Raw genomic sequence first — 13440 nt, 5'->3', positions numbered from 1 at the left:
ACACTTAATTTTAGGGATACATCTATTAGCACTAATACATACAATGTCCCTGTATAAGTAACTTGTAAGGCATGTACAAAGCAAAATCAAACATTTGTTAGGCATGTATTCGCAAATGTCTTGTTCATGCACAATAAGGGATTTATTACCAATTGAACCTTCGTAAGGACCTAGTAGGCCTTAGTGTTTGCTTAGTACATGCCTTACAAGTTACTTACAACATTGCATGTATTAGTGCTAATAGATGTATCCCTAAAATAAAGTGTTACCGATATTTTCAGTCTTTTGACCCAGACCTCTGTCCAACCTTTTAAGCACCAAAAGGTTCTTGACTAACTTTTTGCTGTGGTTGCATTGGTGCGCCTAAAACATTTTTATTTGCACCCCAAACATTTCTGACTGCATCGCTTCAGTTTTAAGTCACCCCCATCATCCAATTCTCTCCGCTTGACCCATCTGCAGTGATCAGTGGCCGATTCGGTTTGTCTGCATGATTACTAATCGTATTGGCCTGAATATGAGATGACCCTGTGTACAAGACGACCCCCCCCCCCCCCTTTTCAGGCTCATGTTCTGTTTAGACTAGAGCTGTCAAAGTTATCACGTTATTGTTACGTTAACGCAACCCCCTTTTAACAATGCTTTTAACAAAAGTTTTTCATCGCAAGATTAACGCTCACTGTGACCCTGTGAAGATTTTTTTTCTGAAACTGGCCGACTATGGGTTGCAGCAATAGCTTAACTAAGCTTTCTGTGAAATTGAACGTATGCCAAGTTGGGCGATCATAACTGCAGGGATTAAAGTTCTCCGGCACCATGCCGGATTTCCGGCTTGCAGCGATTGACCGTGGGTTAAAAAAAATAAAAATCCTCGGAGATAAATTGACGGTAAATAAATAAATAAAAAGGCAACCGAAATCCCTCCTGCGTTTGTCAGCCAATGGTATCAAAGGAGTGCACTAAAACTAACATTGTTAACCAATCAGAAGAAGAAGGGGGCAGGTCTTAGGAAAGCGTGCTACTTCAGTATCTCGCTCGAGTCGGACCACCTCACCCCGGTCTACTAGCAGTCGCCGACTCGCCGCTCTCATGCCGCGGTCACAGAGCAGTGTCAACAACTCGCTCTACATGGCAAGGCACCTTGCACCGTTTACTGCTCTATGAGCAGAAATATGTGTAAAGATAACTAAACTGCATGCTATGGATTGGTGATGCCGTTGTCGTCAAAAACATAAATTAAACTGGACATTGTGTGTTTGGACATAGCCTACAGAATGTCGATAAGCATACAGTGTTGATGGAGCTTCTCTGCGCAGTGCTAATAATTAGCTGTCAACAACACACAAGGTTCTGTTTTTTCCACAGACGTTCGATCCCTCTGTGTCTTTTCATAATTTCTGAACCAAACTTAGACTAATACAGAGCTGTCACAGCATCTCCCGGAGTGTGGAGCGGGCGAGCAGACCGTTCATCTGTGTCTCATCTCCTAATGTCAACCACTGCCTGTGCATTTATGCTACCGGTAGTTCCATTCAAAATAATGGCTGGATAGCGTGATTCCTGAATCAATCACCAGATTACTTTCTGGGGTTGTTGGAAGAGGTTGTAGGAAGATGTGCTTCAATCTACAACTACTTGTGAGAACACCAACAGTAAGAGAATCATTTGTTATTCGTTAGAATTTAACAAAAAAGCTTAGTTTCACTTCAGCATGTTGCAGATGCCACACTCATGCTGAGTTTTGTTAGCGCGCTAACTACCGAACTTTTATGCTAATGTTTTAGCTAAGAGGAGTCGGGTTACTTATAAACACCACCTACATATTAACCGATATTATCTCCGATGGAAAAAAACAGTGCAAAAGTATTGACATTGGCGCTGTGTTCAACTTAAAAAGTGACTCAAATAGCGCCTAGCAAGTGGGCAGTCTGCATGCAGACAGTTTCATCCCACTAGCTGTAGTATAATACAGGTTTGGTTGTTGGGTGTATAATTCCTGTCATTGGCACGTTTTTAGTCTACATTCACATCTCAAGGTGCCGTTTTCATGATGATTGTGAGATCGTTAAATAATATGTCACATAATGGCTTGTTGATGGCGTTTAACAATCTGTTAATGGCCTTTAGTTTTCAGTGGAATTCTAGTCATTGATTGAAGGCTAACAAGAACACTGCTCTCTGGTGATGGACAGAACAACTTGAGCTTGATGATGAAGCAAGGCAGTCTTTTTTCTGAGAATAGCCCCATAGGAGAGTAGCCAAAATATTTACAGGGCAGGCACCCCAAATTCTGACCTAGAGCTAGCTCTATCCAAGGCTCTATTCAGACTGACTGTACAGCTGAGAAACCTAGAACCCATCTATCTACAGACACAGACAACATCTAGTCCATAGTAGCCACCAAAATGACATTAATGAATTAAGTTGATTTGCATTTGTAATTCGTTAAAACTAAAGGTATTTTGCATTATTATTCAGCCATGTCCAGGCATTTGCATTTTCTTTTCTTTTAAGGCAGGATTAAACACTTAGGACCAAGTAACCAAAGATTATGCTTTTACCTGTTATGTATCTAACATGTCATGGTATTTCAATCTTTGTTGGTCATATTCTGCCACACATACTTTTCTCATGCTTTTGTGATGAAATAGTCCATGTGACTACAATATTATGCATAATAAGTATGTAATTATGTAATAATGATTAGCGTTATTGACACCCTTTTGGTCTCCTTGGTAGGCCCTATTCAAGTTGCAAAAGCCATTAAGTCATTCATCATTTTGACCCTGACATGGCACCCACATCAGAATAAGATAAATAAGATAAATATAATTGTAAATACTAAGCTTAAAAAGCAATGAAATTCTCGTTTCACCGTGTATCGTATAGGGTCGCGTGGACGCACCAAAAAGTTCAGGCTCAAGATTTTTTTTTACTTTAATCCCTGTAACTGTGGCATCTAACTTTGTCAACTGAACTGTCAACTGTCAAAACTGTAAACAGAGTATTCACGAGGAAAGTTCACATCGTCAACTTCCTAGTGACGTCAATACCATTTCTACTTATTGTAGAGTAGAGTTATTAAATACATAACGTTTCAATGAATCTTACCATTATCTGACTTACCATTATATATAATTACATTACATATAATTTCACATTAATTAAATGAACTTATTTGGAATCATCTTAAAAGAACCATTTAAACTGCCCAAATTAATGAAGCAAAAACTGGCCCAGAATGGGCTAAGCAGAACAATGACTATTAATTGTATCAATCAATCAATCAATCAATCAAGAGTTTATTGTCATTGTCAAAAAGGCAATGTAGTTGTGTTTCGGGTACAATACTTAGTAGCAGCAAAAACTAATATTAAGTTTAGTACACCATCAGTATAATGTGTATTCTGTGTTGCCGAAAAAGTGCTGTGCAATTTTTTTTTTAGGCGCTCTATTGAAAATCATGGGAGCATGTGTGACCAAATTAGTTGCACTCTAGACAGTGGTTGTAGTGAAAAAAAGTCCCCCCACACTTCAAGCACTGACTCTACAGCCCTGTTTTTAGGCGCACTATTGAAAAAAATGGGAGCATGTGATGCCAAAATAGTCGCACTCTAGAGCCCTGCATAGTGCAACCTTCCCGCCAGGAGCTGCACCACGCAGATTTCAGAAATGGCAGCAGTTGTTTTGCGCAGCATTGTTGTTATTTAGTCAACGCCAAAGTTATTATAATAGCTAGAAGAACTTATTCGGCAGAGATGCGACGCCTTTAGCGTGGAATATCACTTTATTCGTTATTTATCATGTTATTTGCTCAAAACTATGTTATCTTAACCCTTTCAATAGAAACAAATGTCCCACATTACAGCAAAACAAACCACCCACCTATTTAAATGTAAAAATGCTGTGTTTTATTTTCCAGTCAGGAAATCAGGAAGCGAGCGAGATGGAACACGCGGAGAGCGAAGGGTCAAAGCCGCATTCCATTGTGTGGGATCATTTTACATTCCTGGATGAAAACACAGTCTCCTGTCTTATCTGCGACAAGACCCAGTCGTACCTCAAGAGTATGGGTACCACAAACATGTTGAAACATCTGAGAAAGTATCATCCTAAGGAATTAGGGGTAAGAATATTTTTCTTGGATCTTTTGACCCAATCATTTTAGCACCAAGTACCGGTTTGATTTCTATTTTTTTTTCCGTCGTGGGGAATTATGTCTTTATGACATGTGTTATACACTACATATGGGTTCTAAATTTTGTTTATAACCTGACTGTGCGAACCTAGCTGCACACAACAATCTCTGATAGTTGGAAACTGCTGTTGGTCAAAAAAATAGCTCACGTGGTTGGCTGCCAGTGTCTTGCCCCTCCTCATAACTTTGTGTTGATAAACACTGAAAACCCATCTATACCGCTAAAACTTCAAAAGCCCAATGTAAGATCATGAATATACAAGACTTTGCATGACGTTGACTTGCCTTTTGCGAACACCAGCTTGTAGGATCTCTTTAAACAAGTGTTTTGTCTGTGGTCATTTATGATTCCTCTGCTAGTCACAATCACTTGACATTTTTTGCGAAGCAATTGTTTGTAACACAGCGTTGTCACAGCAAAATTGAAATACTGCTTTTAATAATAATAATAATACATTTTATTTTTGAGCGCCTTTCAAGATACCCAAGGACACTTTACAATCAAAACAAATACATAACAGTAGGAAAAGTAAAACAAAGCTTCAGTGAATTAACAATAGGAGAGTAATTAAAATGCATAAATGAAATAGAAATAAAAGTACAATAAAGATAAATGTTTTCAAGTAAGAAAAAGAAGTAGAATGCATTTGAAAATAAAATAAAATGAGGGAAAAAAATTATAATATGTAAAATTAAAAATAAACTGATGATTAAAATATAGTGGAAGTGCCTGTCAATGAAGGGGAAAAGCAGAAATGAAAAGGTGTGTCTTCAGCTTGGATTTAAAAGTAGATAGTGAAGAACACTGTCGAAGAGACAGTGGGAGTGAATTCCAAAGTTTGGGGCCAACAACACTAAATGCCCTGTCGCCCATGGTGCGCAGGTGTGTGGAGGGAACTGTAAGGAGGAGTGAGTCAGTGGAGCGTAGTGTGCGGGTGGGATTGTATGGGGTGAGGAGACTTGTGATGTAGGAGGGTGCAAGGTTGTGCTGGGCCTTGTATACAAGGAGGAGAATTTTAAAATGGATACGTGACTGGATAGGAAGCCAGTGTAATTGATAGAGGATAGGGGTAATGTGATGCCAGGGTCTGGTGTGTGTGAGTAATCTAGCTGCTGAGTTCTGAATGTATTGTAGACGGTTAATCAATTTAGTAGGGAGACCAGTGAGTAGGGCATTGCAATAATCTAATCTGGAGGTTACGAAAGCGTGGATGAGGGTCTCAGCAGAGGTAGGGGTAAGAGAAGGGCGGAGTCTGGAGATGGTTTTAAGGTGGAAAAACGCAGTTTTGGTGAGTTGTTTAATATGGGATTCAAAGGAGAGCGAGGAGTCGATGATGACGCCCAGATTTCTTACTTCAGAGGAAGTGGAGGTAAAATAGTCAGGGATAGAGAACTGAGAAAGATTTATCTTTTTAAGTAATGATGGAGTGGCGATGATGATGGCTTCGGTTTTGTTTTGATTAAGTTTAAGAACATTTTGGGTCATCCAATTACTAATTTCATTTAGGCAGGTTGTTAAGTTAGCGAGGGGGAGTGGATGGGAGGGTTTGGTGTGAATGTAAATTTGGGTGTCATCTGCATAACAATGAAAATTTAGGCCATGTTTTCGGAGAATGTTACCAAGGGGAAGAATATAAATGATGAAGAGTAGGGGGCCTAGAACTGAGCCTTGAGGAACACCATGTGTGAGGACTGAATTTGGAGACCTTTTAGCCTTCAATTGATCCCAATAGTTTGCTCTGCAACATTCAATAGCCTTTTCTTCATCACAAATGATCTGAAAGCAGTTTGAAAGTCTTTCAATTGAATCAATTGTCTCGCATTGCAGCAATTTTTTTTTTTTAAACTTTAACATGTTGTGTTTAATTTCCAGCCTGGTGTTGTGAGTGAGACAGAAGGACCAAAGCCACCCTCTGTTGTGTGGAATCATTTTTTTCTCCTGGACGATGACAACGTCTCCTGTGTTCACTGCAAAAGCAGCTTAAAAAAGGACCCCAACGGGTCCACTTCTAACCTGTGGGTTCATCTGAGAAAATCCCATCCGACCGTGGTTGAGACTCTCACTGAGACCAAGAAAGCAACGGTAAGATTTTTTTTTTTAAGCAGTCTTTGAACCCATTGAGGATCTGCCTGCAGCATCTGTGCAGCAGAACCTTTAAAGTGATACTGACCCATCTTTAGAAATAGCTCATATTAATCCTCCCCTTGAGTTACCTTTGAGTTTTACCTTTCTCCTGTACTTTAAGCCGTTCTCTGAGTGTGTGGCAGGGCAAATTTTACCTCCAAGCTAGCAGTTAACATTGATTAACATTGAGCTGCCTCATAGGACTCAATGAACATTATTTCGTCACAGACTATCTGAAAACAGTGTAAAATGACAAGCTAAGCTTAAAGGGCAATTCCGGCCAGTTTGGATTCATATCCCATCTTGGGTGGACCCAGGGAAAAGGATGAAAGGCGAAACCGCGAGAAATTTTCATGCGTGCTGCGCAAAGTTGTTCAATTGCGCTGTTTTCGGTTAAACCCTGGCCCGTCGGGCAGGTATTTGACCTGTTTTAAAGCTCCTAGCGTGAATTAAAACCCTTTGAACGATTTGGCCGTGGTGTGTGGGTCCATACAAGTCGATCTAGTGGTTCACAGTTCCATTAGGTAGCACCAGGGGTGGACTGGCAATCTGGCAAACCGGGCAAAATCCCGGTGGGCCGACGCCCCTAGAGGGCCGGTGATGTCGGTTTTTAAAAATAATTGTTATTAATGTTTTTTTTAAAAAAAATTGACCGGAGGCCCACAATTTCGTGCTGACGGCCCTCGGCCCTCCTCCAATGACATCAGCCCACACATAAAGGGGCTAGAGGGAGGGGGTGGCCCATTGGTGCATCTGAGTCGGACTTAAAGCGATGGTTCGGAGTAGAATCACCCTAATGCCATTTGAACCGTGACACCCATCCACCTTTACACCCGAAGTGTTTTCTGCCGCAGACTTACATCAACAGAGTTGCCGTGTTATTCGATGTTTATTCCGGTTAGCTTGACTCAAGCGCATATGGATACTGGGCACCGTCTCCAAACTTTCCCCACAAAAATAACATGTCATTACACCAAACTTCTGCAGTAGCACAAATATGGTCTGTACTCACGAAACGAAGCATTTGGAAGTTTGGAAATAGTCCAGGAGTTTAGTATTATCAACACAAGCTGAATAGCTTCTCTGCTGCTAAAGCTGTGCCAACGTTACTTCCGTCATATGAGACAAGCCCGTAAAAGTCTTCAACAAACTTCCAGACGAGAGTGTTAAAAAAAGTTTTCACTGAATTGTGATTAAGGCTTATATTTTCAAGGCAATACTTAAAAGATTATTTCAAATCTTACCTACTATCAATTAGACAAGGATTTTCGTTATCAATACTGATGCTGAATTCACTTTTCATTGTGCATATTATGAGCTTCGTTGAGGACTCTTACATGCTTGTCTTAGATGACGGAAGTAACGTTGGCGCAGCTTTAGCAGCAGAGAAGCTATTCGGCTTGTGTTGATAATAATAAACTCCTGGACTATTTCCAAACTTCCAAATGCTTCGTTTCGTGAGTACAGACCATATTTGTGCTACTGCAGAAGTTTGGTGTCATGACATGTTATTTTTGTGGGGAAAGTTTGGAGACGGTGCCCAGTATCCATATGCGCTTGAGTCAAGCTAACCGGAATAAACATCGAATAACACGGCAACTCTGTTGATGTAAGCCTGCGGCAGAAAACACTTCGGGTGTAAAGGTGGATGGGTGTCACGGTTCAAATTGCATTAGGGTGATTCTACTCCGAACCATCGCTTTAACTATTCATTGCGGCCCCACCCCTACCATGCATTACGCGCGCAAATTTGAGACACAAGCGATGGAGAGACTAAAACTAAAAGGTGGTGTGGAAAAGCTTGCGGAAAAGGGATGAAAAAAACTTGCAGCAGAGGCAAGATAATGTGTTCACGCATGTAGTGTTGTAGCAGCAGGAGAGGGACAACAACTTCTGCATGTTGGAAGTGAAGGAGCACGCTAGGAGACAGCAGGTGAAGCGGCAGTAGTAGCCTCTACGAGCCCTGACAGGTATGAGTCAAGTCTTTCAAACTTTAGGATACTCCATGCTTTCCCCAACTCTCACTTCAGCATTAAACATTAATATTAAATAGGCCATTAATTCCCACCACTATAAGTGTGCTTGAGTGCTTTGATCCGGTCGCACGACTCACGGACATTTGAGAAGACAAACATCCCATACACCAAACCACGGACGTGAATAATATTAACAATATAGTAGCCACGGCAGTGTGCCAAATGTATAGCATTAAATGGGACACCAGTGGTGTTGTTCTAAAACATTCCGTGTACCAAATGCGTTTCGAAGACTGTCAAACTCATGCCTACTCTCACTAAATATTCAGCGATCGTTTGCGTAATCACATTTACCACGCAGTGAAAATGTCCATATGTCGTGTAACGGTTGTCGCGTCTCGCGTGTGGAAAAGGTTTGCCAAACTGATTTTTTTTTAAATTCTTGGAGCACAATCAAACCATATTCTATAGGTAAAGACCTAGCATCTCTCTCTCTATCTCTCTCAGCTGTTATTTTATCCAGGACAATTAGAAATGATAAATGATTGAAGAATTTCTTTTGAATAAGCTTTTGATACAGTTTTATCTGTAGACTATTTTATGTAGCCTACCACTTTCAGCACTGCTCATTTTGAAACTTCAGTATGTTAATGCTTTCTTAACATATTTGACACACTAAAGCATTGTGGTGATAGGCAGTTCATGATTTTCTTTCATCATTCAAGCTATTAAAGTAGCTTCCTTATGCAATGAGAGATGCATTTTGATAACAGGAAATTAACCCATCTTCTAATGCACCTGTTAGAAGAAACCCTCAATTTAACATTAGTCTAGGTCAATTTATGAGTAGGCTATACACTCAGGATTGTACAGGTAGCTGTTAATACCTGCTGGGCATTGCTGCCTGTCGCACCTCCTCTGGTGCCCATGGATCAGCAAGAGAAAATAAGACTTGTGACACAAACATCTGTATTGTATAAATTACTAGACAAACAATACACTGAATACTATATTAATTTGAATATTTTGCAAGTGCTGCATACATTGTGATAAATAATCTATCTCCCTCTTCTCATCTAGTCAAACCAGGCCAGGATGAGGTTGAGTGAGAGAGAGAAGTAGAGTAGGCCTAGATTACTTTTGCTGTGAGTGTGGTCATCTATTGCATTTCTAAACCACTGGCCAAACTAAGATTCATTTTAAATAAATAGTTGATATAGTCAGCACACATTTCCTGGTGTTTTCTGGTAGCTGAAAGAGAGACTCATGCATGAATATTGCGCCTTTTCGCCGCTTGGTCAATAAGTAATCGCATGTGCTCCGCTGATTATGAGGGGCCGGTCTGGGCCAAAAATGCCCGGGCCATTTTGTTCTCCCAGTCCAGGCCTGGGTAGCACAGGTACGATACAACAGGAGTTTTCAAAACTGGCGCACCTACCTCTCTCAGCTTCCGCCTTCCAACTACGTCCGCAAAATGGTTTGCCAAAGTGATACTTCATAGTAATCCATTTTAATTTTGTCCACCAAAGACGAGCCACAAGAAACATATTCACACGTTCCCATGCCCTGTGTTGTTACTGTCTCGCAGATTCATTTCTCTGTCACTGAACGCAGTTTAGTGATGTCACGGTGTCACATGACTCCTGGAAGGAACGCAATTCGCTGATTCCAGTTATTATACAGAAGCAAGAGAGAGAGGCGCTGTCGTAATATACTGTTTGATATTTTGAGATGGATCATCCGTTGGGGTGGTTAAATTGAAGAGTTTGGTGGCCATGGTTATCTTTTTGGAACCAGAATATTTGTTACAGATAAAGAATTATTCATTCCAGGAGTCATGTGACACCGTGACGTCACTAAACTGCGTTCAGTGACAGAGAAGTGAATCTGCGAGACGATAACAACACAGGGCATGGGAACGTGTGAATATGTTTCTTGTGGCTCGTCTTTGGTGGACAAAATTAAAATGGATTACTATGAAGTATCACTTTGGCAAACCATTTTGCGGACGTAGTTGGAAGGCGGAAGCTGAGAGAGGTAGGTGCGCCAGTTTTGAAAACTCCTGTTGTATCGTACCTGTGCTACCTAATGGAACTGTGAACCACTAGATCGACTTGTATGGACCCACACACCACGGCCAAATCGTTCAAAGGGGTTTAATTCACGCTAGGAGCTTTAAAACAGGTCAAATACCTGCCCGACGGGCCAGGGTTTAACCGAAAACAGCGCAATTGAACAACTTTGCGCAGCACTCATGAAAATTTCTCGCGGTTTCACCTTTCATCCTTTTCCCTGGGTCCACCCAAGATGGGATATGAATCCAAACTGGCCGGAATTGCCCTTTAACCCTTTGCCCTCAATGCAGACGACCCACATAACAGCAAAACAAAGAGCGGACCTAGTTTTGTTATTATATTTCATTAAAATGATTCATGTTGTTTATTTGCCAGTCTGATAAAGATGAGGTGAATGAGACAGAATGTGCGAAGAGTGACAGACCAAGGACATCCTCGACTGTGTGGAGTCATTTCAGCCTGCTGAAGGCAGACATCGTCTCCTGTCTTCACTGCCAAAAGACCTACCACAGGGACGGCTCTGGGTCCACCTCCAACTTGTGGAAGCATCTAAAGTCTCATCATCCGGGTGCAGAACCTCCGACCAAGGAAGTGACGGTAAGAATATTTTCAGTCTTTTAAAAAAATATATATATATTTTTTTTTTTGGTATTTTTTACTTTATTTATGACAGTATAGTGAAGGTGGTGACAGGAAGTGAGAGGGGAGACAGAGACGGGGAAGGGCCGGGAATCGAACCCGGGTCAGCCGCATGGTAGACAAGTGCCCTACCGTTTTAGAATAATATTAGAAGAATATTTTCAGTCTTTTAACCATCAAGTCGAGTCAAGCTGCTGGCTGCAGCAAAGTATTTCTTCATCGTTCTTAAATGATCTGAGAACAGTGTAAAATGGCGAACTAATTAAGCCTTTTAAATACAAACAAATGTCCATCATTACAGCAAAACGAAGAACCCACGCCTGGTGATCATGAGTTGAATGAGACGGAACATACACAGAAGAAACCAGCAGAGAGTGGAGAAAAGAGTGGAAGACGAAAGCAGTCCGTTGTGTGGGATCATTTTACGTTCCTGAACGAAGACACAGTCTCCTGTCTTCACTGCAGTAAGACCCAGCCAAAGGGCCGTGGTGGGTGCACCTCCAACATGCTGAAACATCTGAAAATGTATCACCCAGCCGTGATCGGAAGCAAGGAAAGACCGGTAAGATCATTTTCATACTGTCAAAAAAAAGCAGCAGCGCTTGGGTCTTTTTTGGGTTGGGGGGGGGGCACAAGATGCAGTAACTACCAAACTTCTCAGATTAGCACTGCATGTCAAAATTTCACTTTTAACCATTGTACTGTTCGCCTGGCTATCGGCAGCCTAAATCACCAGTGAGATTTAGTATGGGAATTGTCTGTTCATCTTCTCGTAGGGGAGGTGTGGCTTACTATTACAATGAAATGGCAACATTTGTGTTTTAATTGTACATAGTCCCTAATAAACTAAATTTAAACTGATAGCCCATGGCAATGTATTTATCATTGTGTACACATACCCCACAGCTAATCAAACGAAAGCCAAGGCACCAGGGGAATTCCCAGGCTTCTGTACAGCAAGTATAAATGGTGTTAAACGGCAAACTAACCCCTTAAACGCGAATAAATATCTCGTGTTACAGCAAAAGAACCCACATTATTGTTATAATATATTTTTTTTAATATAGAAAATATCATCTTGTGTATATTTTTCATAAGGCGAAGGCGAGCAAACCAGTTAAGTTTTCAAAAGTGTGGCGTCACATGACTGAGCTGGACTTCACCACCGCCTCCTGTCTCTACTGCAAGAAGAGACTTAAGAAGCAAACCCCCATAATGCTGAGCCATCTGAAGAAGAAGCATCCCGCCATGTTGGTAAGTTGGAACTTCTTCAGACGTTTCTTTTGTATTTATTACTATTTTATTGTTTTTATGTATACCATGTTGTGTTTCTGCCTATTGAGCCTGTAATAAAGTTCATATACATTATTATTATTATTATTATTATTGTTATTGTTATTATTATTGTTATTAGGACGTAGTGTTAGTGTACATACTGAAAATCACAAATAATCACAAATGTTTTTTTTCCCTCCCTAAACCATCAGACAGCAAACGAGAATGAACAGTTCAACAGAGAAAAGAAAACAATATTTGAACACTCTTTTAAAGCAACAATAGATAATTGATTTTTGGGGTGAAAAACGGTACTTTGTAATTTCAAAGAAAAATAAGAAAAAGGGCATATGCAGCAATATTGGCACCCGTCCTTAATATTTGGTTTCACACCCTTTGTCGGCAATGACGACCTCCAAATGCTTCTTGAACTCATCAATGAGCTTCTTGCGTTTCTCTGGTGATATTTCCCCCCACTTTTCCTTTGCAATATGTTCACCCTCTTCAACATGTGCAGGATTCTTTCTCGTAATGACAGATTTTTTACTGGATTTACATCTGGAATCAATGCTTGTCCGTATTTTTTTAATGTAAATGACACATGTGCTATTGGTTAACAGGTTTACCACTTCAGCAGGTTTTATCACTTAACCATTTTCTTGGAATTGCCCATTTATTGTTTTGTTTTTTTGACAATCACATGTTGTCTGTTTATTTGTTTTCCAGTCTGGTAATCATTTTGAAACATTCAAGACGGAGGTGAACATTGATGGTGCGTCTGAACATGGGGTGGAGGCGGCAGTCGCTTCCGTGTTGCAGCTTCAACTGCCAACGGAGACGCCTCAGAGAGGGGTGAAGGTGAGAGAGGAGAAAGAAGAGCGAGAGAGGAGAAAGAAGAGCGAGAGAGGGAGAGAGAGACAGAGAGAGCAAGAGAGAGAATTCTGATACTGATTAATCTGATTTACTAACACACACACACACACACACACACACACACACACACACACACACACACACACACACACACACACACACACACACACAGAGAGAGAGCACAGAGTATATATGCACATACCTATGCATACACCTATGCACACAAGCACAGCACTCAAATAAAAACACACAACAGCGCCATGTAAGGGCTGTCAGGCT

The 13440-nt window shown here is 40.8% G+C and overlaps 1 protein-coding gene across 4 annotated transcripts in view; it reads left to right on the top strand.

The window, feature by feature from the left end:
* Positions 1-13440, top strand: part of LOC134447235 (uncharacterized) — a 104391-nt gene that overhangs the window by 45304 nt on the left and 45647 nt on the right. For all 4 annotated transcript variants that reach the window (XM_063196607.1, XM_063196600.1, XM_063196615.1 and 1 more), the window contains exons 27-32: positions 3923-4126; positions 6072-6281; positions 10750-10971; positions 11315-11575; positions 12112-12267; positions 13015-13146. In XM_063196607.1, the coding sequence (XP_063052677.1) occupies positions 3923-4126; positions 6072-6281; positions 10750-10971; positions 11315-11575; positions 12112-12267; positions 13015-13146 (1185 nt within the window). The remainder of the gene's footprint in view (positions 1-3922; positions 4127-6071; positions 6282-10749; positions 10972-11314; positions 11576-12111; positions 12268-13014; positions 13147-13440) is intronic.

Source organism: Engraulis encrasicolus, chromosome 1, assembly GCF_034702125.1.
Source record: "Engraulis encrasicolus isolate BLACKSEA-1 chromosome 1, IST_EnEncr_1.0, whole genome shotgun sequence".
In the NCBI taxonomy this organism is placed as follows: domain Eukaryota; kingdom Metazoa; phylum Chordata; class Actinopteri; order Clupeiformes; family Engraulidae; genus Engraulis; species Engraulis encrasicolus.
Note: the sequence above shows the minus strand (reverse complement) of the source record. Positions and strands in the feature narration are given on the sequence as shown.